Below are 26,452 nucleotides of genomic sequence, written 5' to 3' on the forward strand. Positions count from 1 at the left end.
ATACATTATCAGGGAGAACATAAGGAATGGTATGCATCATTATCATTGAGCACATTTCCCTTGCAAACAATCCTATTTCTGGGTCTTCCATCTGGTACATGCAAGTCTCTGGCTGTATTATTTTAGCACAATAACCATCTGGCACCTTACCAATAATTTCTTTGGTGGAACTCAATGCATACCGGTACCCAGAATGTCTCCCACTAGATTTAATTGAGCGTACCAGATCATGGTTTATGGACTCATTATCAGCTCTTTGTGAGAAGGTCATCGTCTGATTATTCCCTGTCACTTCCCAACTCCCGGGTTTATTGGGGTTGGTTATGTTTAAACACAAAAGTGATCTATCTACTTGGAATTGATATAGTTTGAAATGAGGTGGTTTGGATGAGAGGAATTTTCCGTCCAATGTTTTCCCTTTTTGTAATTCTAAAATTTCCGTGATATTCAGCGGAAATGGCACCAACCCTACATTATGCTGTCCCTGTGGACATGTAAACACACCCAGCAATCAGTTTGATTTAACACTTTGCCTACCATGCTATGATAATCCTCTAAAGGATACACCCCAGTACGGGTTATATTTAGGCTGGCACCGTTGGATACAGTTCTCATCAACTAGGGACCCACAAAGCTCACAAATACAGGAATCTTCAGACGATAAACATCCACACCGTCCCCGAGTATCCGGAATAACAGCTCTCTTAACAATAACAGTACTAAGATTGGTCAGACACTCCCCTGATTGGCATTGCACTCCTCCTGATTCCACTCCATCAGCACTGCCATCAACTCCCCTCTCCACAATCGGTCCCCCTTCACAGAAACCGGACATTCCCGAACCGATCAGGATGGTGAACACTCTAAAAGAGAACATGAAAATTAACACAGCAGGCCCGTCCATTGCCACAACAAGACCTGCAGATTTCTTTTAGTTCAGGTATCTCACTACGACCTTTTCAATCCTCCCGGAACAAGCTCGCAAGCGACAGGTCCACGCTATCAGTCTTGTCTCCAACTTGTTTCTCCACCGGTTGGTTGACCTTTTTTCAGTGAGTGGAATGGACCCAGGTATCTCTCTCATCCACCTTCAAAGATGTAGTACTTGTCAGCAGCACCTGGTACGTACCTTCCCACCGATCAGTCAAACAACCTGAACGCAAGAAATTTCTGATCATAACATGTTCTCCTGGTTTAACATCATGACAGTTAGTTTCAGGCATATCATGTGACAACAATTTCAGTTTCTGCTGCTGTTGCTTTAACTGCTTACTCATTGATATAAGATACTTTACAGTTACCTCGTTGTTACCCTTCAAGTCTTCCTGTGGACTTATAATCAAATGAGGTTGTCTACCGAACAGTATTTCAAATGGGGACAGATTTAGAGGAGGTCTAGGAGTGGTCCTTATGCTATGTAGGACCAAAGGTAACGCTTCTGGCCATCCTAGTCCAGTCTCTGCCATGATTTTACTTAACTTATTTTTAATAGTCGCGTTCATCCTCTCTACCTTGGCACTGGCTTGCGGTCGGTAGGGGGTGTGAAGTCAGCTATTAATACCCATCAGCTTACACATATTTTGAAAAACATCACCTGTGAAACGAGTACCACTATCACTCTCGATGATTCTAGGGATACCGTACCTGCATACAAATTCCTGAACTATTTTCTTGGCAATAAACGCAGCAGTATTAGTGGCCGCTGGGTAGGCCTCAACCCAATTAGAAAATACATCAGTGCACACTAATACATACTTAAGATTCCTGCAGGTTGGTAATTGGATGAAATCAATTTGTATCACCTGGAAAGGTCCATCAGTCGGTGGAATGTGGGATGGTTCGGTAGGGATCGCTTTCCCTATGTTCTTCCTCAAGCGGGTCAGACAGGACATTGCTATCTTTTCTGCTTGTGAAGAAAAACCTGGTGCGCACCAGTATGCTCTCACAAACTTGCACATACCTTGCTTTCCCAGATGAGTCAGACCGTGTGCTGCCTCAGCCAGGCTGAGGTAATATGCCTTGGGGGCTACTGGCTTACCATGTACGTGCCTCCAAAGCCCGAGGACTCTTGTCCACATCCCTTGGACTTCCAAATGGACTTTCCTGAATTGAACACAAATTTTGCATCTCAATTAATTTCAGCATAGCAATTGTTTGGAAAGACATAATTTTTTCAGTGGGAGGAAACATTTTTAACCGTGCTGCCCATTTTGCAGCTTCATCAGCTCTGTTGTTGCCCAATGACACTGGATCATCCTCACATGTATGGGCTTTACACTTGATTACTGCCACTTTGGGCAGTTGGATTGATTCTAAAAGGTGTTTTATGTGTCGGGAATGTGCAACTGGTGTGCCTGCTGCTGTCATAAAATTTCTCAGACGCCATAGAGCCCCGAAATCGTGCACCACCCCAAACGCGTACCTGGAGTCAGTGTAAATGTTAGCAGATTTGCCTGCTGCCAGTTCACACGCTCTAGTCAGTGCTACTAACTCTGCCACCTGGGCTGAGTGATGAGGACCAAGAGGTTTAGCTTCTATGATGTCTGTGTCGTTTACATCAGCATAACCTGTACATAATTCACCTGTGTCTGTTTGTTTATGACAACTCCCATCCGTGTAAAAAGATACATCCACATTCTCTAAAGGTGTGTCGTGTATGTCAGGTCTAGCAGTAAAGGTCTGATTCAGATATTCCATACAATCGTGTGTATCATTATGTCCGCTGAACTCCCCCGCCAGCAACTCTTCTCCTTCCACCCTTTGTACATCATGTTGTACATATGGTAAATATGTTGCTGGATTCAGTGTACTGCAACGTTTAACAGTGATGTTTGCAGGTGCGATTAGAGCTAGTTCCCATTTGGTAAACCTAGCCGAAGAGACGTGTCTGGTTTGAGCAGAATTCAGCAGAGCATGTGAGATGTCTTAACCCCTGGGTTAGGCAGTGTCCCAAATATTTTACTCTGGTTTGGCACGGCTGTAGTTTTGTCCTTAGCCACCTTGTGTCCTGTATGAGAGAAACAAAAGTTTAGTATCATTCAAACATGACATAAACGAATCAGAACGCAGCAATAAATTGTCCACATATTGAATTAGAACAGATCCATTGGCAGGTTGAAAAGATTGTAAACAGTTGTGCAATGCCTGGGAAAAGATACTGGGGCTGTCTATGAAACCTTGGGGAAACCGTGTCCATGTATATTGCACACTTCTGTATGTAAATGCGAATAGATACTGACAGTCAGGGTGGAGAGGCACAGAGAAGAAAGCAGAACAGAGGTCAATGACAGTGAAATGGGTTGCATTTGGTGGGATCTGCATCAGGATGACAGCTGGATTTGGCACTACAGGGAATTGGCTCTCTACTACCATATTAACACCTCTAAGGTCTTGTACCAGCCTATAACCCCTTCCACCACTCTTTTTCACCGGAAAGATGGGACTGTTGGCTACACTAGCTGTACGGACTAAAATTCCCTGTTGCAATAGTCGCTCAATTATTGGAAAAACCCCTAATTCTACCTCCTGTTTTAGTGGGTACTGGGGAACTTTTGGAGCTTGCCTACCACTTTTTAAATTTACCATTACTGTGCTTACGTTTGCCATTAATCCAGTGTCCTGTCCATCCTTAGTCCAAAGGGAATCTGGAATTAGGGACAACATTTAATCTACCTGTGATGGAGTTTCGTTTAAACTTGTAGAGTGATACATTATCCTTTGGGGAGTGTCCAACATATCCCGCACCTCGAGCGCAACTCTCTCTGGGATATCTAAAAATACACCATCACGGGTGCAATATATAACACATCCCATCTTACATAACAAGTCTCTGCCCAGCAGGTTAGTAGGAACCGCTGCTGCCAGGAGAAAAGAATGTCTGGTTTGCAACGGCTCAATAGTAACCTCTGTGGACTTTGTTAAAGGATAATGTTCCACTTTACCTGTTACTCCCATTGTTGGTACTGTCTCGTTGGTCACCTGTAAATTAATGGGAGATTTTATCACTGACCTGGTCGCCCCTGTGTCTACAAGAAAAGGATATTCAGTACCAGCTACATCAACCATCATGACAGGTTCTTCCTTAGTACTTCCCGTTAACCTGTCTGTCTGTAGACTACAGGTATGACCTGACCCCTAGCGTTGGCTACCATTCTCCAATAAAGCATTAACGGCCACAATTGGAGCTGGTGCCTGCTGGACATTTGCTGTTCTCTGTGCATATCTCTTATGGGGATATCCAGGTACTCTCTGGTTTGGGGGTCCTTTTTACTCTGCAGTTTTTAATTAAATGTCCTGGCTGGTTACAATTGAAACATATTCATGGATCGGATGAAGACACGGGTTGTTGTGAGGTTTGAGCAGGGGGAAAAGGTGGTGGATATGGGTAGGGATATGGAGGATAAGGGTATTATGGGGGATATGAAGTTTGTGAGTAGTGTGGAACCTGTGGTTGTGTAGGGTTAGTAGAATAGAGCTGTGTTTGCTGTTGTGTGGGATTAGTGAGGACATATAACTGTTCAGGTGTAAGTGTGTGTGTAGATGCAGGTGTGTCTGTTGGCTGTGATGTTACCGGTCATTCCCTCCAGAGCTTGAATACTGACAGCCATTAGTTTCTCGCTCTGGGTCTCTCTCTTCTTTGAGATGTTCTTAATATGTTCTATGGCAGATTCTATGAGTGTATCTATTGTGACTCCCCTCCAGCCAGGCTGTGAGGTCTGAACCCGAGTCTTTAAGTTTTCCTTAAGACCATCCATGAGTACCGTGACTATCATTCCCCTGTGGTGAGTGCTATCTTTAATATCCTCTATCCCAGTGTACTGGGTGATAGCCTGCAGAGCCCGGTCGCAATACTCTTCTGCAGATTCACTCTCCTTTTGCTTTATGGTTAAAATTTTGTTCCAGTTAACTACTACCGGAAAATATACACCCAATTGAGTTACAATGCGGGAAATGTTACCTGGGTTTACTTGGTCTGTTAAGGGAACGTCACCATCCAATACACAATTCGTGATAAATTTTGTCACGTTGGTATTGCGTGGCAGACAGGCCCTTAACACCACATGCCAATCTTTATTAGTGGGCTCATGTGAACTACCCAAATTCCTCAAAAATCTTTGACATTTGGCTAATTCCTTTTTGGGATCGGGGAAATCATTTATGATGGAATTTAGTTCTGCCCTTGTCCATGGACAATGAATTACTACTTCCCTAGTGGGCACTACACCCTTTGCATCCGCATTTCCATTCGGAACAGTTATTGTCCGAATGGGATGCAGACCGGCAGTGTTGCTACCTCTGACCTGGTTACCTGGCTGGGGGTTTAATCTGCTGCTGCTACGTATGGTATTAACAACTTCCTCTACGGGTGCAGAGGACACTAACACTTCCCTTGCTGTTACCGATGGAGATGGCGGCACCACTCGTGATTGTGGTGATGCAGCATCTATCATCTGCACAGCATGGGAAATGGCAGACATTACAATAGGCTCATCATCTACATCATAAGCAATTTGTACCCCCTCTTAAGTAACCATAAAGAAAATGTTTGTTCCATTTTTATGGGTATTTTTGATAACTCCAGTAGTTCACGCTCACCACCTCCATCCACATAAGGTGGGGGTGGTGAGCGTGAACTACTGGCAATACCTTCGGCAACTTGCTGCACATGCACGCCATTTTGCGGCTTGTCCGCATTGCAATTTAGCGTCGCGGATGTATTCTCTGGCAATGCGCTCACAACGCTAGTTTGCGTCGCTTGCGCATTTTTAAGCCAAGCATCCCCTTCATGCTGCCACAACTTTAAACATTCATAATATTTTACCTTTTTCTCTCTGGATCTCACCATACTGATGTGATCCCGGACATTATCCAATACATCCTTATCAAAACTACCAATTCTGGGAAACGGTCTAACACTCTTCATCGTCATTTTAATCCATATGTCACAATACCTTATTGCATAAGTACCGTACTTAGTATGCATAATACGACGGGCCGATCCGATCGGCGCCTCCATTAGCAGCACATCATTGCCTAACATCTCTACTGTTTGCGCAGCTCCCATTCTGAGACAACTCCTACGCTTTTCAATAAAGATTCAAACTGGTGAAAGACAATCAAGATACTCTCACTTACCTGCGAACGTCTTGGAAAAAAGGCGTATTCGCAAACCTTTATGGAGGACCTCTAGACGCTTCCACTCACCTACGGAAGTAAAGGCTGCTTCCGCTCAGCGATCCCTTTTTTACTACCTTTCAACTGCTAGGGGGCAGCAAAGTACCCTTTGTGTTCCAGTTGATTTCGTCCACTCTCCCACCAGCTCACAATCTAGCCAAGATTATGTGGTTCAATTATAGTGTTCAAATAAGCCTAACAGATCTCACACATTGATTACTGAACGCTATAATCACGCTGGGAGCCGAACCCTAACAAAAATAACAACCCACACACCTGCTTTGTGTAAAGTAAAGGTAAGCGGCTACCGAGTCACTTGGCCGTTCGTTACGCCTAGCACTTAACTAATCCTACGATAGCCTTAACATTTAGGTCCCGTGTTACACTCTAAACAAACACTCTCAGTTACACACTTTTTTCCTGCGCAGAAAAATACATATTAACCCAGATATTGATAACAATTGATAATGTAAACTCAATGAATTTGTTTAAACACGTGGCAGCACAACCGGAAGTACGTATACGCTATTGTGCGACCAGTCGCATACACAATAATGCGACTACCACACAACCGTATGACAACCTTTAGCTGCGTACACAAAAGTGCGTCTTTACTGTGCGTAAAACTGCGACTCAGCCGCGTGTTCAATACTGCTGCACCCCTTTAAATGTTAGGTTCTATCAACAAAGGAAAACAAACTTTTTCCTCTCTTGTCCCTGGATTCTAGTCAGCGTCCCTGGCTCACACGAAAATGGGTAGCGATCTCTCAGCACCGAGCGGTTGCAGGTAAACCCTGCATGTGGCCACTCCACCCTTTGGTGAGATATTGATAACCGTATGTGCCGTGTGAGTGGGTAAGTGACTTCACTACGAGCCCCCAACTAATGATACTGCCTTTGTACCTCTATGCACCCCTGCCTATACCTTCTGATATCCTGCCTATAAACCTCTAAGGATGACGCTATTTTGCGTACGCAGTTATACAGTAAATAAAGACTCCACACCTAAAACCTGTGGTTCCAAAGCACAAAGTAGTATTCAAGTAAAAGTACAGTCAGTTACACGCTAGTTATAAGTACAATTTATACAGACCCAAGTACAGTTATACATACGCAACGCTTCTGGACCAGATGTAGGCATCAGCAAGAAACCCCTCGTCAATCAGCATTCAGCACGAAGACCAGGAACCCAGGGTCAGAGCACACATATGTATCCTACACTCATCCTCATCTTTCTCCTCCTATCACACACGCTGTATCCTACACTCATCCTCATCTTTCTCCTCCTCCTCCTATCACACACGCTGTATCCTACACTCATCCTCATCTTTCTCCTCCTCCTATCACACACGCTGTATCCTACACTCATCCTCATCTTTCTCCTCCTCCTCTATCACACACGCTGTATCCTACACTCATCCCCATCTTTCTCCTCCTCCTCTATCACACACGCTGTATCCTACACTCATCCTCATCTTTCTCCTCCTCCTCTATCACACACGCTGTATCCTACACTCATCCTCATCTTTCTCCTCCTCCTCTATCACACACGCTGTATCCTACACTCATCCTCATCTTTCTCCTCCTCCTATCACACACGCTGTATCCTACACTCATCCTCATCTTTCTCCTCCTCCTATCACACACGCTGTATCCTACACTCATCCTCATCTTTCTCCTCCTCCTATCACACACGCTGTATCCTACACTCATCCTCATCTTTCTCCTCCTCCTATCACACACGCTGTATCCTACACTCATCCTCATCTTTCTCCTCCTATCACACACGCTGTATCCTACACTCATCCTCATCTTTCTCCTCCTCTATCACACACGCTGTATCCTACACTCATCCTCATCTTTCTCCTCCTCTATCACACACGCTGTATCCTACACTCATCCTCATCTTTCTCCTCCTCCTCTATCACACACGCTGTATCCTACACTCATCCTCATCTTTCTCCTCCTCCTATCACACACGCTGTATCCTACACTCATCCTCATCTTTCTCCTCCTCCTATCACACACGCTGTATCCTACACTCATCCTCATCTTTCTCCTCCTCTATCACACACGCTGTATCCTACACTCATCCTCATCTTTCTCCTCCTCCTCTATCACACACGCTGTATCCTACACTCATCCTCATCTTTCTCCTCCTCCTCCTATCACACACGCTGTATCCTACACTCATCCTCATCTTTCTCCTCCTCCTCTATCACACACGCTGTATCCTACACTCATCCTCATCTTTCTCCTCCTCCTCCTATCACACACGCTGTATCCTACACTCATCCTCATCTTTCTCCTCCTCCTCTATCACACACGCTGTATCCTACACTCATCCTCATCTTTCTCCTCCTCCTATCACACACGCTGTATCCTACACTCATCCTCATCTTTCTCCTCCTCCTCTATCACACACGCTGTATCCTACACTCATCCTCATCTTTCTCCTCCTCCTCCTATCACACACGCTGTATCCTACACTCATCCTCATCTTTCTCCTCCTCCTCTATCACACACGCTGTATCCTACACTCATCCACATCTTTCTCCTCCTCCTCCTATCACACACGCTGTATCCTACACTCATCCTCATCTTTCTCCTCCTCCTATCACACACGCTGTATCCTACACTCATCCTCATCTTTCTCCTCCTCTATCACACACGCTGTATCCTACACTCATCCTCATCTTTCTCCTCCTATCACACACGCTGTATCCTACACTCATCCTCATCTTTCTCCTCCTCCTATCACACACGCTGTATCCTACACTCATCCTCATCTTTCTCCTCCTCCTCTATCACACACGCTGTATCCTACACTCATCCTCATCTTTCTCCTCCTCCTCCTATCACACACGCTGTATCCTACACTCATCCTCATCTTTCTCCTCCTCCTATCACACACGCTGTATCCTACACTCATCCTCATCTTTCTCCTCCTCCTATCACACACGCTGTATCCTACACTCATCCTCATCTTTCTCCTCCTCCTATCACACACGCTGTATCCTACACTCATCCTCATCTTTCTCCTCCTCCTATCACACACGCTGTATCCTACACTCATCCTCATCTTTCTCCTCCTCTATCACACACGCTGTATCCTACACTCATCCTCATCTTTCTCCTCCTCCTATCACACACGCTGTATCCTACACTCATCCTCATCTTTCTCCTCCTCTATCACACACGCTGTATCCTACACTCATCCTCATCTTTCTCCTCCTCCTATCACACACGCTGTATCCTACACTCATCCTCATCTTTCTCCTCCTCCTATCACACACGCTGTATCCTACACTCATCCTCATCTTTCTCCTCCTCCTCTATCACACACGCTGTATCCTACACTCATCCTCATCTTTCTCCTCCTCCTATCACACACGCTGTATCCTACACTCATCCTCATCTTTCTCCTCCTCTATCACACACGCTGTATCCTACACTCATCCTCATCTTTCTCCTCCTCCTATCACACACGCTGTATCCTACACTCATCCTCATCTTTCTCCTCCTCCTCTATCACACACGCTGTATCCTACACTCATCCTCATCTTTCTCCTCCTCCTATCACACACGCTGTATCCTACACTCATCCTCATCTTTCTCCTCCTCTATCACACACGCTGTATCCTACACTCATCCTCATCTTTCTCCTCCTCTATCACACACGCTGTATCCTACACTCATCCTCATCTTTCTCCTCCTCCTCTATCACACACGCTGTATCCTACACTCATCCTCATCTTTCTCCTCCTCCTCTATCACACACGCTGTATCCTACACTCATCCTCATCTTTCTCCTCCTCCTCCTATCACACACGCTGTATCCTACACTCATCCTCATCTTTCTCCTCCTCCTCTATCACACACGCTGTATCCTACACTCATCCTCATCTTTCTCCTCCTCCTCTATCACACACGCTGTATCCTACACTCATCCTCATCTTTCTCCTCCTCCTCCTATCACACACGCTGTATCCTACACTCATCCTCATCTTTCTCCTCCTCCTCTATCACACACGCTGTATCCTACACTCATCCACATCTTTCTCCTCCTCCTCCTATCACACACGCTGTATCCTACACTCATCCACATCTTTCTCCTCCTCTATCACACACGCTGTATCCTACACTCATCCTCATCTTTCTCCTCCTCCTCTATCACACACGCTGTATCCTACACTCATCCTCATCTTTCTCCTCCTCCTCCTATCACACACGCTGTATCCTACACTCATCCTCATCTTTCTCCTCCTCCTCCTATCACACACGCTGTATCCTACACTCATCCTCATCTTTCTCCTCCTATCACACACGCTGTATCCTACACTCATCCTCATCTTTCTCCTCCTCTATCACACACGCTGTATCCTACACTCATCCTCATCTTTCTCCTCCTCCTCTATCACACACGCTGTATCCTACACTCATCCTCATCTTTCTCCTCCTCCTCCTATCACACACGCTGTATCCTACACTCATCCTCATCTTTCTCCTCCTATCACACACGCTGTATCCTACACTCATCCTCATCTTTCTCCTCCTCTATCACACACGCTGTATCCTACACTCATCCTCATCTTTCTCCTCCTCCTCCTATCACACACGCTGTATCCTACACTCATCCTCATCTTTCTCCTCCTCCTCTATCACACACGCTGTATCCTACACTCATCCTCATCTTTCTCCTCCTCTATCACACACGCTGTATCCTACACTCATCCTCATCTTTCTCCTCCTCTATCACACACGCTGTATCCTACACTCATCCTCATCTTTCTCCTCCTCTATCACACACGCTGTATCCTACACTCATCCTCATCTTTCTCCTCCTCTATCACACACGCTGTATCCTACACTCATCCTCATCTTTCTCCTCCTCTATCACACACGCTGTATCCTACACTCATCCTCATCTTTCTCCTCCTCCTCCTATCACACACGCTGTATCCTACACTCATCCTCATCTTTCTCCTCCTATCACACACGCTGTATCCTACACTCATCCTCATCTTTCTCCTCCTCCTATCACACACGCTGTATCCTACACTCATCCTCATCTTTCTCCTCCTCCTCTATCACACATGCTGTATCCTACACTCATCCTCATCTTTCTCCTCCTCCTCCTATCACACACGCTGTATCCTACACTCATCCTCATCTTTCTCCTCCTCCTCTATCACACACGCTGTATCCTACACTCATCCTCATCTTTCTCCTCCTCCTCTATCACACACGCTGTATCCTACACTCATCCTCATCTTTCTCCTCCTCCTCTATCACACACGCTGTATCCTACACTCATCCACATCTTTCTCCTCCTCCTCCTATCACACACGCTGTATCCTACACTCATCCACATCTTTCTCCTCCTCTATCACACACGCTGTATCCTACACTCATCCTCATCTTTCTCCTCCTCTATCACACACGCTGTATCCTACACTCATCCTCATCTTTCTCCTCCTCCTCTATCACACACGCTGTATCCTACACTCATCCTCATCTTTCTCCTCCTCCTCCTATCACACACGCTGTATCCTACACTCATCCTCATCTTTCTCCTCCTCCTCCTATCACACACGCTGTATCCTACACTCATCCTCATCTTTCTCCTCCTCCTCCTATCACACACGCTGTATCCTACACTCATCCTCATCTTTCTCCTCCTCCTCTATCACACACGCTGTATCCTACACTCATCCTCATCTTTCTCCTCCTCTATCACACACGCTGTATCCTACACTCATCCTCATCTTTCTCCTCCTCCTCTATCACACACGCTGTATCCTACACTCATCCTCATCTTTCTCCTCCTCTATCACACACGCTGTATCCTACACTCATCCTCATCTTTCTCCTCCTCCTCTATCACACACGCTGTATCCTACACTCATCCTCATCTTTCTCCTCCTCCTCTATCACACACGCTGTATCCTACACTCATCCTCATCTTTCTCCTCCTATCACACACGCTGTATCCTACACTCATCCTCATCTTTCTCCTCCTCTATCACACACGCTGTATCCTACACTCATCCTCATCTTTCTCCTCCTCCTCTATCACACACGCTGTATCCTACACTCATCCTCATCTTTCTCCTCCTCTATCACACACGCTGTATCCTACACTCATCCTCATCTTTCTACTTCAGGGTCCATAGGGGGTCCACAGGGTTGACCTTGGGGTATAGGTTGGGAACCAAATCCGGGCACCACGCAGTTAAAGCTTTTAGCTCCCAGGATGCACTTGGGTCCACTCTCCCTATAACCCCGCCCCCCAGCCAGAGGCACCTCAGTTTAAGTTGGTGCCCGGCCGGAGTTGGGTCACCGTTACTGCAGGGGGGCTGCTTAGCAGCCCCTAAGCTTAAAAGAGTTTTATTTTATTATTTTTTACTACTCTTCAGAGCGGCAGCATCAGACTGTCCAATGGACGTCTGAGCTGCCGCTCCTACACCCCGCCGGCGCTGCGACGCCAGTACAGATCTGGGGATCGCAGCGGGACCCCAGAGTCTGTACTAGCCGGGCTCTGGAAGAATCCCTGGGCTGCTGCCGGATCGACGGGGACAGGTAAGTCGCGTGGTCACCGCTTGCGGTGATCCACTTGTGAATATGCAGCCTTATGCCTCCGGTCTCTGGGGACAGACCGGAGGCGCTAGCGGTGGCGGCGGGCTCCCCCTCCATGGAGGCATACCCCGCGTGTCCACAGCCCTCCAGGGATTATAGCGGCAGCGGGAGCCGGCATCCCGGGGGGTTAATTGCTAGCCAGGGTAGGAAGCCTTCCCTGTCTAGTGGCTCCTCCCCTCAGCTCAGCGCGCCTTTCAATACTATAGTCTGGCGTCGGTGAGCTGCTTCCTCCGCGGGCCACGCTTCTTCTGAGTTCTCCAGCGGCCATTTTCTCTCGGTGGTGCTGCAGAACTCTTAGGATGTCAGTGAGCCCAGTCCCCCTGCGTACCTGGCCATTGTGGGTGAGTGTACACAGCGCTGTAGCCTTCCCAGACACTGAATCTGGGCAGTTGAATGTAGCGACATTGTGCAGTATATTATATGTCATGCTCATGTATGTATATATATTTTTCTGCATTGTATGTGACTTATGCTAGTGCTGACTGTCTGCTTTTTCTCTCACCTGTCAGTGTATATCTATCCCTTTTCTTTATCTGCCCTAATACAGGTGTACCTGGGGTGGTTCTGAGACCTCACATATATATATTTGTTAATATCTGTGAGGTTTGTCACATACTGTTGCGTGCTGCACGTTGCCATATTTTAGATGGAACTGTGAGTTGCATACGCTGATAATGGGTCCCTGCAGCTAATCTTAGCGTCAGTCAGGACCGGTATGGTGCTGCTTAATATTTCCGTCAAGATAGTCAGATATATCTGACCAGGAGATTGCACACGATACTGCACCCATTATTGCTATCCTGCAAGTCATAGCCTGCAGGAATTAGTGCGGAGGATTTTAACTCAGAAAGGTTTATGTATGCGGCACCATCTGGTGCCGGGCCCCTTGCACGACCCCCTTAAAGGGCGTTGTTTCTCAGGATCCTCTCCTTTGAGGATCGCCGGGCGGGCCCATTGTCGTCACTCGCTTGGAGTTACTTCACCATACTGCCCTTTTGAACTCGGGGTATCTCGCAATTTCTTGCAATTTACCCCTGTGCAACAGACTGTCGCTCCCCGCCGGGGTTTTTCACAGTACATGAATTACCTCCGATACCACATCGGTCTGTCATTCCCCTTGCAGGGATTACCACAACGGCCACCCTGGGGGATGTCGTTTTATACGAAATACTAATTGGCGTGATATACGCCCTGTGGTTACTGACCAGTGGCTCTGCCGTGAACTGGATGGTATATTCGGCTCTTTCCCTCTCACATGGGGGGAGCCGATCTCAAGTATTATTATCCCTGCTTTGGGGCTGGTAGCCAGGCTCATTCTGGATATAGAGAATGTCGATCCTGCACCAGTATCATACATCTCCCGTTTTCTGCCCAGCGGGTGGATCTCATAGCGGGAGTCTGGCTGTCCCCAGATACGAGGAGTCACAAAGGCCTCCTGTTTCCCATTCCCTGAGGGTCCTCACAAGTAATGGAAATCCCCTTCTGGGATGGATTTGTATGTTAATCATCGGGTTACAGGCATTAATACGCCTCCCATCCCGGCCTGGACGAATTTTACGGATCCGTAGGTGGTAACTTTGCCTGAAATCAATGTACTCGTTTTCAGGGCCTGTTGCCCGTCCTACCATGGCCATCGCATGGTGATGCTTTTGTGACGTTTTTCCCCTCCAACACGTCTGAGGTTCAAATATCTTTTTGCCGCTCACAAAATATGCAGTGGTCATATGTGGGATTACCTCATGGGATGCCGGTCTTCTAACTTTCAGGGTTTCGGCGGCGTCTGTATCCGCCGCAGTACCCTATGGCTGCGTTATGGGAAAGCAGAGGTGCACACTCCTTCCATGGGGAAGTTCTTGTTTGGTCCTGACCTTGACAAGATCGTTGCATCATTGGCAGTATCACTAATGGGGAGATACCGTCTTTAGCTACTCCCACTACATTCTGACTAACTCTGTTAAGTCTTTTTGTCCTCAGGGTCAGCCTAAAGGCCTGTTTTTTCCTAGGCTGTCGGCCTCCATGGGGGCCACCATATCCAGTACCGAGCAGTCCTGGACTTCCGGACGACCCTGTTTCTACACCTGAGGATATACCCTCAGCCTGACGGGACAGGTCTACATCTGGGGAATTTCCAGAGTGAGGTACTGATTCTCAACGGCCTCTCATTGCTCATGCAGCCTCCTCACAGGCATTGTTACACGGGCCCTTCTTCAGAACTGATCAGGGCCTTACAATCCCAGAAAGCTATATAGTCTTTGTGGTAAGCAGAGCTATTTCGGCAAACCTCACTATCTCAGTGAGGGACTGGTTGTTCTACTTTCTTTTTGGGGCGGTGACCGACTGGTCCTCCTTTGCCTATACTCTGTCTCAAATCCCTGAATCAGATTCCAACGGTGCCTTGACTCAGGTGGAATCGTCCATGCTCCATCATCCGATGTTTGGAACCTGGGGATTTTATGGTATATCCGAGTATTCAGGATACGTACCTACGGGTACATACAGAGCCCTCTCATCAGCATGGGTTCAGGTTTGCTGTGCCACAGCAACACTTGTAAGTTTCGGGCTCTGCCTTTTGGGGCTGTCCTCAACTCCACCGGGGTTTACCAGCTTTATGGATTTTCTGACAGTTCACCTGTTCAGTGTATCCGAATGCTCCTTTCTCTGGACGGTCTCCTGCTTTTAGCAGGATCACCAAGGTACTTTACCGCCAGGTCAGGATAACCGGGGCTTCTTCTCGGCACAGATAATTAGTCAACGGAGAAAAAGTCCTCCCTGCATCCCTCACAGGGTTTTCTTCATCTGGGAGCACTGCTGGATTCTCAGAATCTGAGAATTTTTCTGGCGTAAGACAAGATCTCCACTCTTCAACTTCGAGTGTGCGGATATCTACGCAGTCGACATATGTCATTACTCTTTGTGATGCGCGGTCTACCAGAGTGTCTACCTTTTGGTAGGGTGGAATGTGCTCAGTTCCATTCCAGGCCTTGCCATAATTGACTCCCCTCCAGATGGATCGAGTTTTTTCCATCAGATCGCTGTTCGAACGATGATACTTTCTCCGGAGGCGAGTTGGTCTCTGTCCGGGTGGCTATGGCCATCTCGTCCAGGGTGTTCTTTGCTAAAGACAGTGTCTGGTCCGCATTCGTTTCGGGGCAGTTGGACGTCTGTCGCTTCTGCCCTGCCACTTAACTTGTTGATACTTTAAGCTGTCTTGGACTTTCACTCTGGCCTAACCCATTTGTCACGGTAAACCTGAATAGGTTCAGTCCGACAGTGTCACAACAGTGGCTTCCATCTAGGCAACACTGGTAGTTGGGTGGCAATGTTAGGAATGTCACCCATTCTGACATAGTCCAAGGGTCTTCTCCTGGCCAACTCTGCGGTGTTTATTCCCGGAGCTCTCCATTGGGAAGCGGGCTTCCTCAGCCGTCACGGCGTGCATCCCGGGGACTAGTCTCTTCTCCAAGAGAGGTTTCAACTCCTGGTGAGCAGAGGGGGCCTCCCTGAGGGGATTGATCCCCATGGCCTTCTGACTCGATCACACATTGCCGGTGTTACAGTCCAGCTCTAGGAGTACTGAAGCTACCTTCAGTGACTCTTTGTCAGTGAAGTGGTCCTTCCACTTTGTGTACCTGTGTCCTCCGGTCTCCCTTCTTCCTCGAGGTCTTCGGAAGTTTAATTCGAGACGGAGGGGCTTTCCTTCTGGGGGCTCCAGGTCGTCCCAGACATCACTGGTACTAAGATTTTCGGAGTCTCCTCATCGATGCTCCGTTCCTACTGCTTCACTATCTGGACCTGTTGTCTCAGGGTCCTTGTTTTTCCCTGGATCTGGATCGCTTGTCTTTAACTGCGCCCCTACTGTGGTCCTCGGGCTTCCCTGGCTCTGTCTTCATTGAGATGTTTAGAGCAGATAGGCCAGACTTTGCTGGGATCTGCCACGGACTGTGGCATACATAATTCTTATGGTATCGTACCTGTCGATACGATCCTCCGGTGTCCAGGATTTCCAGATATTCTAGCATTCCTTCCAGCTGGCTTGGGTTTCACCCTTGGCCTGGCCTTCCTGACAGTGCGGATCTCTACACTGTCGGTATGGTTAAGATATGGAATTGCTCCGCTCTGGTATCCAGTTCATCCTTTGGAGTGTTTTCTGGATTATGTCTCCACTTGTCCTCCCTAGGGACTCCTGGGGAGTTAGTAGTGGTTCTTTGTTCCCTCCGGGGACAGTCAATGGAACCGCTGGTTGTGATAGCCATTACATGGTCTATTGTTTAAGCGCTCTCTCTCTCTCTCTCTCAGGGTGTTTAAATCAACCAGGAGAGTGTCTGAATTGGGAGCGTTCTCATGTGGCTCCCTCTTCTGGAGGGCTTCATGTCAGGGTGTGAGTTGCTCTCGCCCTGTGTTTCTTCTTAAAGTGGTTTTTAGGTTCCATATTATTCTGGAACTTATGGTATGGCCATTCAGTTCCCAGTCCTCTCGGCTGGTGTGGCCTCATGGACTGTGGTCCGGCCTCTTTGGCTTTATGTGATCCGTTCAAGTTCCTTATGGTAATCGGACTCCTTATTGGTGGTCTGCGGTTTCTGGTTTTAACAGGAAACGATGGCCGGCCTATAATGAAATGTTGACTGGATGGCCTCGTATGTCTTCCTCAGGGGCCTACCCATGGGTGGGCATTTCTGTCGTTGAGGCTTGTTTTTTTCTCGGGCCGTGTAACCCTCGTGGGCGGCTCGTTGTGGCGCCTCGGCTGTTTTGCCTTACTAGGTGTCCACGTGGTCTTCTGTCCATACCTTTTTAAGGTTCTAGGCATTGGTTTCCTTTGCCTCTCAGGATGCTTCCTTTTTGGCGACGGATTCTCCTCTCAGCACAGGAGCGTCCCCACCCTTGGTTGAACTGCTTTGGGACATCCCCAAGGTCAACCCTGTGGACCCCCTATGGACCCTGAAGTAGAAAACAAGAGATATGGTAAGAACTTACCTTTGTTATCTCTGTTTCTACGAAGTCCATAGGGTCCACAGGGCGCCCGCCCTGACGCACCTGGCTTCATATGGGCTGTGTTACTGGTCACCGGTTTCCCGTCTCCTTTTCTGTGAGTATGGTTCTAGAGTGTTCCAGTTTTCTCTCTCTTTTTCTCTCCTCCTCCGGCCTTTGGCTACTTACAATCTGAGGTGCCTCTGGCTGGGGGGCGGGGTTATAGGGAGAGTGGACCCAAGTGCATCCTGGGAGCTAAAAGCTTTAACTGCGTGGTGCCCGGATTTGGTTCCCAACCTATACCCCAAGGTCAACCCTGTGGACCCTATGGACTTCGTAGAAACAGAGATAACAAAGGTAAGTTCTTACCACATCTCTTGTTTTCTCCTCCTCCTCTATCACACACGCTGTATCCTACACTCATCCTCATCTTTCTCCTCCTCCTCTATCACACACTCTGTATCCTACACTCATCCTCATCTTTCTCCTCCTATCACACACGCTGTATCCTACACTCATCCTCATCTTTCTCCTCCTATCACACACGCTGTATCCTACACTCATCCTCATCTTTCTCCTCCTCCTCCTATCACACACGCTGTATCCTACACTCATCCTCATCTTTCTCCTCCTCCTCTATCACACACGCTGTATCCTACACTCATCCTCATCTTTCTCCTCCTCCTCTATCACACACGCTGTATCCTACACTCATCCTCATCTTTCTCCTCCTATCACACACGCTGTATCCTACACTCATCCTCATCTTTCTCCTCCTCCTCTATCACACACGCTGTATCCTACACTCATCCTCATCTTTCTCCTCCTCCTCTATCACACACGCTGTATCCTACACTCATCCTCATCTTTCTCCTCCTCCTCTATCACACACGCTGTATCCTACACTCATCCTCATCTTTCTCCTCCTCCTCCTATCACACACGCTGTATCCTACACTCATCCTCATCTTTCTCCTCCTCCTCCTATCACACACGCTGTATCCTACACTCATCCTCATCTTTCTCCTCCTCCTCCTATCACACACGCTGTATCCTACACTCATCCTCATCTTTCTCCTCCTCCTCCTATCACACACGCTGTATCCTACACTCATCCTCATCGTTCTCCTCCTCCTATCACACACGCTGTATCCTACACTCATCCTCATCTTTCTCCTCCTCCTCTATCACACACGCTGTATCCTACACTCATCCTCATCTTTCTCCTCCTCCTCCTATCACACACGCTGTATCCTACACTCATACTCATCTTTCTCCTCCTCTATCACACACACTGTATCCTACACTCATCCTCATCTTTCTCCTCCTCTATCACACACGCTGTATCCTACACTCATCCTCATCTTTCTCCTCCTATCACTCGCTGTTTCTACTTCATGGTCCATAGGGTATCCACAGGATACCTTGGGGTATAGGTGTGACGTCAGTCATCGGGCACCATAGAGTTAAGCTTTCAGCCTCCCAGGATGCACTAGGGTCCCCCTCCTATATCCCGCCCCCGAGCCAAGGCACCTCAGTTTAGTTTGGTGCCCGGCCGGAGTCGGGTGCACCTGTTGGAGTGGGGGCTAAGAAGAGCCCCTGAAGCTTTTCTGCATGCAGCTGTGGCTGCACATCTGGATGTACAGCATGGACAGTCAGTCCTGACGTCCATGCTGTCTTCCCTACACCCCCGCCGTTACCAGAATGCCGGTACCGATCCGGGGATGCTGGTAAGCATCTGAGGTCACAGCTAGCGGTGACCCCAGATGTTCCGGACCATGGCCGGATTCAAGGGGGACAGCAAAGTAAGCAGCGGGGTCCCGCGGTGGGTCCCCGCTGTTACATGGTCCAGAGTCCACAGGCAGGGGGCTCCCTGGGGACTGGCTGCAGCGTGGAGCCAGGTAAGAACCTGCGCTTCCACTACCCCCCTGGGACAGCGGACCGCAGCAGAGCGGTAGCGCTTCGGCGTCCTAGGGGTTAAATGCATGCCAGGGGAGCGCGCCTTCCCTGTCTCTCAGCCGGCGCCTCCCCCGCTGCACACAGCCCTCTCTGCACTCTGCCGACTGGCCCTGTGGCAGCGCTCCTCCCCCAGGCCGGCCTCCTCTCTGCTCCTCGGTGGCCATCTTCCTGAACGCATGGTGAACGCTGCTGGAATCCTGGAAGGAAGCATCTTGGTCTGGGTCCCCCCGCATACCTCTCCTCCGCTGTGGTCAGGTCTGTGTATGCAGCGCTGTGTCCTACCAGACCCTGTGTCTGCGTAGTTGAGTGATCAGCGCTGGTTAGTGCAGGAATTGATTTTCTGTGCATTGTATGTGACTGTGCTAGCGCTGCTGCCTGTATCTTCTATTCTGACTGTCAGCTTTATTACTGTCCCTGTCCTTTCTACTAAGCCCTTGCGGTGCGGTGCGGTGCTGCAGGGTGGTCTCTCACCTCTTTAAAATGCAATTGGTGAGAGGGGTCACATACTTAGTACCATCATGTCTGAAAGTGATTTTCCTCTCCGGTTACAGTGTACTACGTGTAAAGTACCTTTAGCTGAGGGGGAGGGTAGCGCGGAGGGCCTCTGCCGGCAGTGTTTGTCCATGGCGCGGCCTCGTACGGTTACAGCACCGGTACAGGAGCCGCCCTGGGCTTGTTTCGCTCAGGCGCTTACAAACTTAGTGGGCCAGTTAGCTCCGCAGCCCGCGTTTACACAGATGGGTTTGTCCCAGCAGTCAGTGGTGTCGTCACCCATGCAGGGTTTCCAAAGACTATTGGTGGTACCCCGCAGTCTCCCTATTTCCCCTCTCCCGGTTTCTCAGGAGCCGGCGTGGGTTAACTCCCTGATGAGTTCTGTACAGCACTTGTCGGATGTGTTGCAGGGGGAGACTGTGATGTGGCCACATAAACGGCCGGTGGCGTCTCTGTCGGCTCCTTATGAGGATGACGAAGGGACGTCTGATGATGGGGAGATTCTGGATCCTTATGATCAGGAACCTCTCCATACTAAGGACGCTGACGCTAGGTCCAAGGTATATATTCCTGGACTTATCCGGGCGGTCCGCACAGCCTTGGTGATTGAGGACGAAGTTCCCCCAGCGGCTAAATCCAAGTATGCCTTTTTTAAGGATGTCAAGGGTGACGCCACAGTCTTTCCTCTTTCGGGTCAGTTAATGGACCATTTAGACGAGGCGTGGAAACTGCCTGGCAAGCGATACCAGCCGCAGAGGCGCCTGGCGGTGGCTTATCCGTTCGCGGATAATTATTTTGCTAAGTGGGAATCCCCTCCACAGGTGGATTCTCATGTGACACGTCTTGTCCGTAGCGCCACATTGCCGATGCCATCCATGTCCTCCCTTAAGGATGCTACGGACCGCAAGGTGGAGATCTGCCTGAAGTCCGCTTATTCCCTTGCGGGGGGGGCAGCGCGTCCGGCTATGGCCATTTGCTGGGTTGCCAGAGCGATGGAGCGCTGGGCGGATTCATTGGAGGCGTCCTTTGATTCTGACTGTCCAGCCGAACAAACGGAGTTGATTGGTAATCTCCGTGATTTGGCCACTTATATCAACGAGGCAACCTTAGACATTAGTACACTGGTGTCTCGAATTTCTTCAGCAGCGGTGCGCTGCTCGTCGCACCTTGTGGTTGCGATCCTGGAAGGCGGACGCTGACTCCAAAAAGGGTTTGGAGGTGTTGCCCTTTCACGGAGAAGTTCTCTTCGGTCCAGATCTGGACAAGATTGTGGCCATGCTGGCGGCAGCCAAATCGGCATGTCGGCCGCGGCTCCTTCTGGTTCAGGACCATCATCCTTTCGGTCTTATAGGGCCCAGGGCAGGCCCAAACCACAGTCTTTTCCCCGACAGGCTGGCCCCAAAAAATCGGCCAAGTCCCGGAAGCAGGCATGGAGTACCAGACGTCCGGCCCCTAAGCCTGATGACCACCCTGCGGTCCATCATTCTGGCGCTGGAACCTGGGGACTACATGGTGTCATTGGACATACAGGACGCTTACCTGCATGTCCCTATTCTTTTGCGCCATCAACAGTTCCTCAGGTTTGCAATCCGCAGCGACCACTTTCAGTTTCGGGCGTTCCCTTTTGGCCTGGCGACAGCAGCGCGTGTGTACACCAAGGTGCTGGCGGTCATGGCGGCTTCTCTGCGGCTGCAGGGAGTCCGCATGTTGCCGTACTTGGACGACCTTTTATTAGTGGCAGGATCTCCGGAGCTCCTTCTGCGCCACTTGGACCTGACCACTCGAATCCCGTCTCGGCGGATTCTGCACCTCGGAGCCTTATTGGACTCGGAACAGCAAAGGATCTTTGTGACGGGGAAAAAGATCTCTGCTTTACAGTCGAGGGTGCGCAGTTGTCTGCACAGCCGCCGGGTGTCTCTACACTCGGCGGTGAGGTTACTGGGCTCCATGGTGTTGGTGTTCGACATGGTGGAATATGCCCAGTTTCACTCCAAACCTCTGCAGCGCCTGATCCTGTCCAAGTGGAATGGGCTGCCTCAGTCTCTAAAGTCCCAGACGATAGTGCTCACCCCGGAGGTTCGCCTGTCCCTTGCCTGGTGGTTGCAGACGACCCATCTCAGCAAGGGACATCCGTTCTGGGTACCAAATTGGGTCGTGTTGACAACGGACGCCAGTCTTCGGTGCTGGGGAGCAGTTTCGGGTCCACACTTGTTCCAGGGCAGGTGGACGCCGACAGAAGCGGAGCTTCCAATAAATATCTTGGAACTCCGTGCGGTCTTCAATGCTCTCCAGCAGGCACATCGGGTTCTCCAGGGTCATCCGGTGCAGGTCCAGTCGGATAACGCTACCACCGTGGCCTACATAAACAGGCAAGGAGGAACCCGAAGTCGGGCGGCTCTCGTAGAGGTGTCTCGGATTCTGGTATGGGCGGAGCGCAATCTTCCGGCCATATCAGCGGTCTTCATCCCGGGAGTGCTAAATTGGGAGGCGGACTTTCTAAGTCGCCAGGACGTTCATCTGGGGGAATGGTCCCTGCACCCGGACGTTTTTCAACTGCTGGTGGACAGGTGGGGTCTTCCAGAGATCGACCTCATGGCGTCCCGGCACAACAACAAGTTGCCGGTGTACGGGTTTCGGATAAGAGACGAAGAGGCGTCTCTGGTGGATGCTCTGTCCGTCCGGTGGACGTTCCGGTTCGCATACCTGTTTCCTCCGGTTTCCCTTCTTCCACGGGTAATCCGGAAATTCAAACAGGAAGGAGGGATGCTCCTGTTGATAGCTCCCGCATGGCCCAGACGGCACTGGTTCTCAGACCTTCAGGGTCTGTCCGTGGACAGTCCTCTGCGGTTGCCGCTACGACCGGACCTTCTGTCGCAGGGTCCTTGTCTTCACCCGGACCTGGCTCGGCTGTCTTTGACGGTGTTGCTGTTGAGACAGCCATGTTGAGGTCCAGGGGGTTTTCCAGCTCTGTGGTGCGTACCATGTTGCGAGCTCGTAAACCGTCGTCCGCGAGGATATACCATCGCGTGTGGCATACGTTCTTCCAATGGTGTCGACCGAGAGGTTATGCACCGCGGGAGTTTCGTCTGTCTAGGATACTTGCCTTCCTACAAGCGGGACTAGATCATGGGCTTCGCCTTGCCTCTTTGAAGGTAAAGGTTTCGGCCCTGTCTGTCTGGTTTCACCGTAGGATTGCTACAATCCCGGATGTGCGCACCTTTATGCAAGGTGTTCTCCGCATTTAGCCGCCCTTTGTTCCACCTGTGGCACCTTGGGATTTGGCTGTGGTCCTGAGGGCTCTCCAGGGTCCGCCGTTTGAACCACTGGGCTCAGTGGATCTTAAATGGCTAACAGCTAAGACTGTTTTCCTTCTGGCCATAGCTTCGGCCAGACGTGTTTCTGATTTAGGGGCTCTCTCTTGTAGACCCCCTTTCTTGATTTTTCATGGGAACAGGGCAGTGCTCCGCACTCGGCCTGAATTTCTTCCCAAAGTTGTTTCCCAGTTTCATGTTAACGAGGAAATAGTTGTTCCGGCCTTTAACTCACCTGGTCTTTCAGTGGGTGAGGCCACTTTGGATGTTGTGTGGGCCTTAAGGACTTATGTTGACCGCACTTCTTTGTTTAGGAAGTCGGACGCCTTGTTTGTCCTCTATGGCTTCCGTAAAAAGGGTTGGCCTGCTTCAAAGCAAACTTTGGCAGCCTGGATCCGTATGGCTATTTCTGAAGCTTATCTTCATGAAAGTCTGCCGGTTCCTCCTTCATTGAAGGTTCATTCCACTAGGTCTGTGGGTCCTTCGTGGGCAGCTCGACGTGGTGCCTCTGCAGTCCAGATCTGCAAGGCTGCTACGTGGTCCTCTGTCCATACCTTCGTGAGGTATTACAGGTTTGACACCTTCGCCTCTCGGGATGCTTCCTTCGGGCGGCGGATTCTCCTTTCAGCACAGGAGCGTCCCCACCCTTAAAGGATACTGCTTTGGGACATCCCCAAGGTATCCTGTGGATCCCCTATGGACCCTGAAGTAGAAAATATGAGATATGGTAAGAACTTACCTTTGTTATCTCTATTTTTACGAAGTCCATAGGGTTCCACAGGACTCCCGCCCTGTCGCACCTGTGCTGCAGATGGGCTTTGCTCTGGTCACCGGTTTTTCCGTCTCCCTCTGGTGAGAGTGTGATTCTTGTGTGTATCCAGATCTTCTTTCTCTCTCTTCCTTCTCCTCCTCCGGCCTATGGCTTGGTACAAAACTGAGATGCCTTGGCTCGGGGCGGGGTATAGGAGGGGGACCCTAGTGCATCCTGGGAGGCTGAAAGCTTAACTCTATGGTGCCCGGCGACTGACGTCACACCTATACCCCAAGGTATCCTGTGGAACTCTATGGACTTCGTAGAAATAGAGATAACAAAGGTAAGTTCTTACCATATCTCATATTTTCGCTCGTCCTCCCTTTTCCTGTCCTTTCTTGCCTATTTATTACCTTAAAGCTGTTTCCTGCACCTGTTCTCACCTGTGTTTGATTCTCTTTGCAGTCGGCCTTGTCTTACGCCCACCCCTCGCGCTCTGCCTCCCCCGGAGGATACCCCCATGGGACTCCCCCACAGCAGGCTCATACGGTAAGCTGCCTCACAGCCCACAATGCACTGAATGCTACTTTTTATATTGAAATATTTTATATAGAGATTTGTGACCATTGTGCTCTGATCTTTTTGTTTTCTCAGTCTGGATTCCAGTCATCCCCCCAGCAAACCCCTCGTCTTCCATTCATGCAGCATGGACAGAACCAGAGATTTTACCACAAATGACCCCGCTGCGATTTCCATTTTATTGTCACCGAGGAAGGGTCTCTGGTCACAGGAGCTATGTACATAGTATAGAGACCCTTACAGCCCCACCTATCTCATTGTCATATTAACCAGACATTGCAGCCCCTCCCTCATTCTCATTTTAACTTCACAACACAGATCCTTTTACCCCTCCCTTGTTTTAACATAACAACCCAGACCCTTCACCCCCACCCTCATTTTAACATAACGCAGACCCTTCACCCCCACCCTCATTTTAATATTTTATGCAATTCCCCTCCCCCATCCTTATTTTAATCTTACAATGCAGGCCCTTTTAGCCCCCCACCCTCATTATATCCTGAGAAAGAAGCCCCCTCCTCCCCATCCTTTGCCTTTCTCCCGTCCTGCACATCCTCTCCTGTATATAAAGTGATTGCACGGTGCTGCCATGTGCTGGGAGGAAGCTCCTACACCAGGGGTGGCAATAAGCGGCCCTCCAGCTGATGTTGAACTACAAATCCCAGCATGCCTTGTAACAGTTTTAGCATGGGCAAATAGCAAATTGGTGTGCAGGGCATGCTGGGATGTGTAGTCCTTCACCATCCTATTGTCCACCCCTATCCTACACAGTACATTGTTATACTTATGGGGACTATTTTTTCTGCCATTTATGCAGCAATTTGTGACTTCTCACTGTTGAAAGTAAAACGTACATCTCACACTCACCGTGTTATTCTGTTATTGGTCTCTAAGTCATTTGTGGCTCCAGCTATCAGCGCTACCTAAAGCGGACCCCCTGGACGGAGGGGCTCGCGTTGTCACTGCCCAGCTTAGTAAGGACGCCTCTACACCTTTTTTTGGATAAAGTATTCCTTATAAAAAAAAAAATTCAATTTTAAACATATACAAAATAAAACATAAACACAATAAACAAAAAAAACATTCCACATTTAGTGTTCCTGAGCAACAAATAATATAAAATAAAATAGGGAAATCATGTTATAAACCAAAATGAAGTCAACCGACACCTCTACACATTTAGAGAATAAAGTTCCTGGAATAGAATAGTAGTTGCCCCAATGACAGTGTGTCTGAGGGCATGAAAGCACCCCTCATGAGGCACATATCTGCGGCTTTTACAGTTATTGGTTGGTATATACAGAATACTATATTGTATACATATACGGACAATGTATACTACGCAGCTGAGAGCTTATAAACGGTTATCAATATATGACCCATTTTGTTCAGGATGATTTATCCTCCTCCTTATTTCCCTGGGAATGGTCCCCTCACCCAGAAGTCTGTCTTCAGCAGATGGAAAGGTGGGTTCAGCCAAATGACAACTTAATGGTGTCTCGGTTGAACTACAGTGTGCCAAATGTCTGCGCTAGAAGCAGGAATTCAGCCATGACTGGTAGACGCCATATTGAGGCAATTCG

At 49.0% G+C, this 26,452-nt stretch overlaps 1 protein-coding gene across 1 annotated transcript in view; it reads left to right on the plus strand.

The window, feature by feature from the left end:
* Positions 1 to 25,731, plus strand: part of GPS2 (G protein pathway suppressor 2) — a 104,734-nt gene extending 79,003 nt beyond the window's left edge. Inside the window, exons 8-9 of the mRNA XM_088462529.1 lie at positions 24,756 to 24,839; positions 24,945 to 25,731. Of these exons, the coding sequence (XP_088318655.1) occupies positions 24,756 to 24,839; positions 24,945 to 25,028 (168 nt within the window). The 3' untranslated portion in view covers positions 25,029 to 25,731. The remainder of the gene's footprint in view (positions 1 to 24,755; positions 24,840 to 24,944) is intronic.
* The last annotated feature ends 721 nt before the right edge of the window (positions 25,732 to 26,452 follow it).

The sequence above is a fragment of the Taudactylus pleione genome, unplaced genomic scaffold (assembly GCF_031769625.1).
Source record: "Taudactylus pleione unplaced genomic scaffold, aTauple2 ptg001263l, whole genome shotgun sequence".
In the NCBI taxonomy this organism is placed as follows: Eukaryota; Metazoa; Chordata; class Amphibia; order Anura; family Myobatrachidae; genus Taudactylus; species Taudactylus pleione.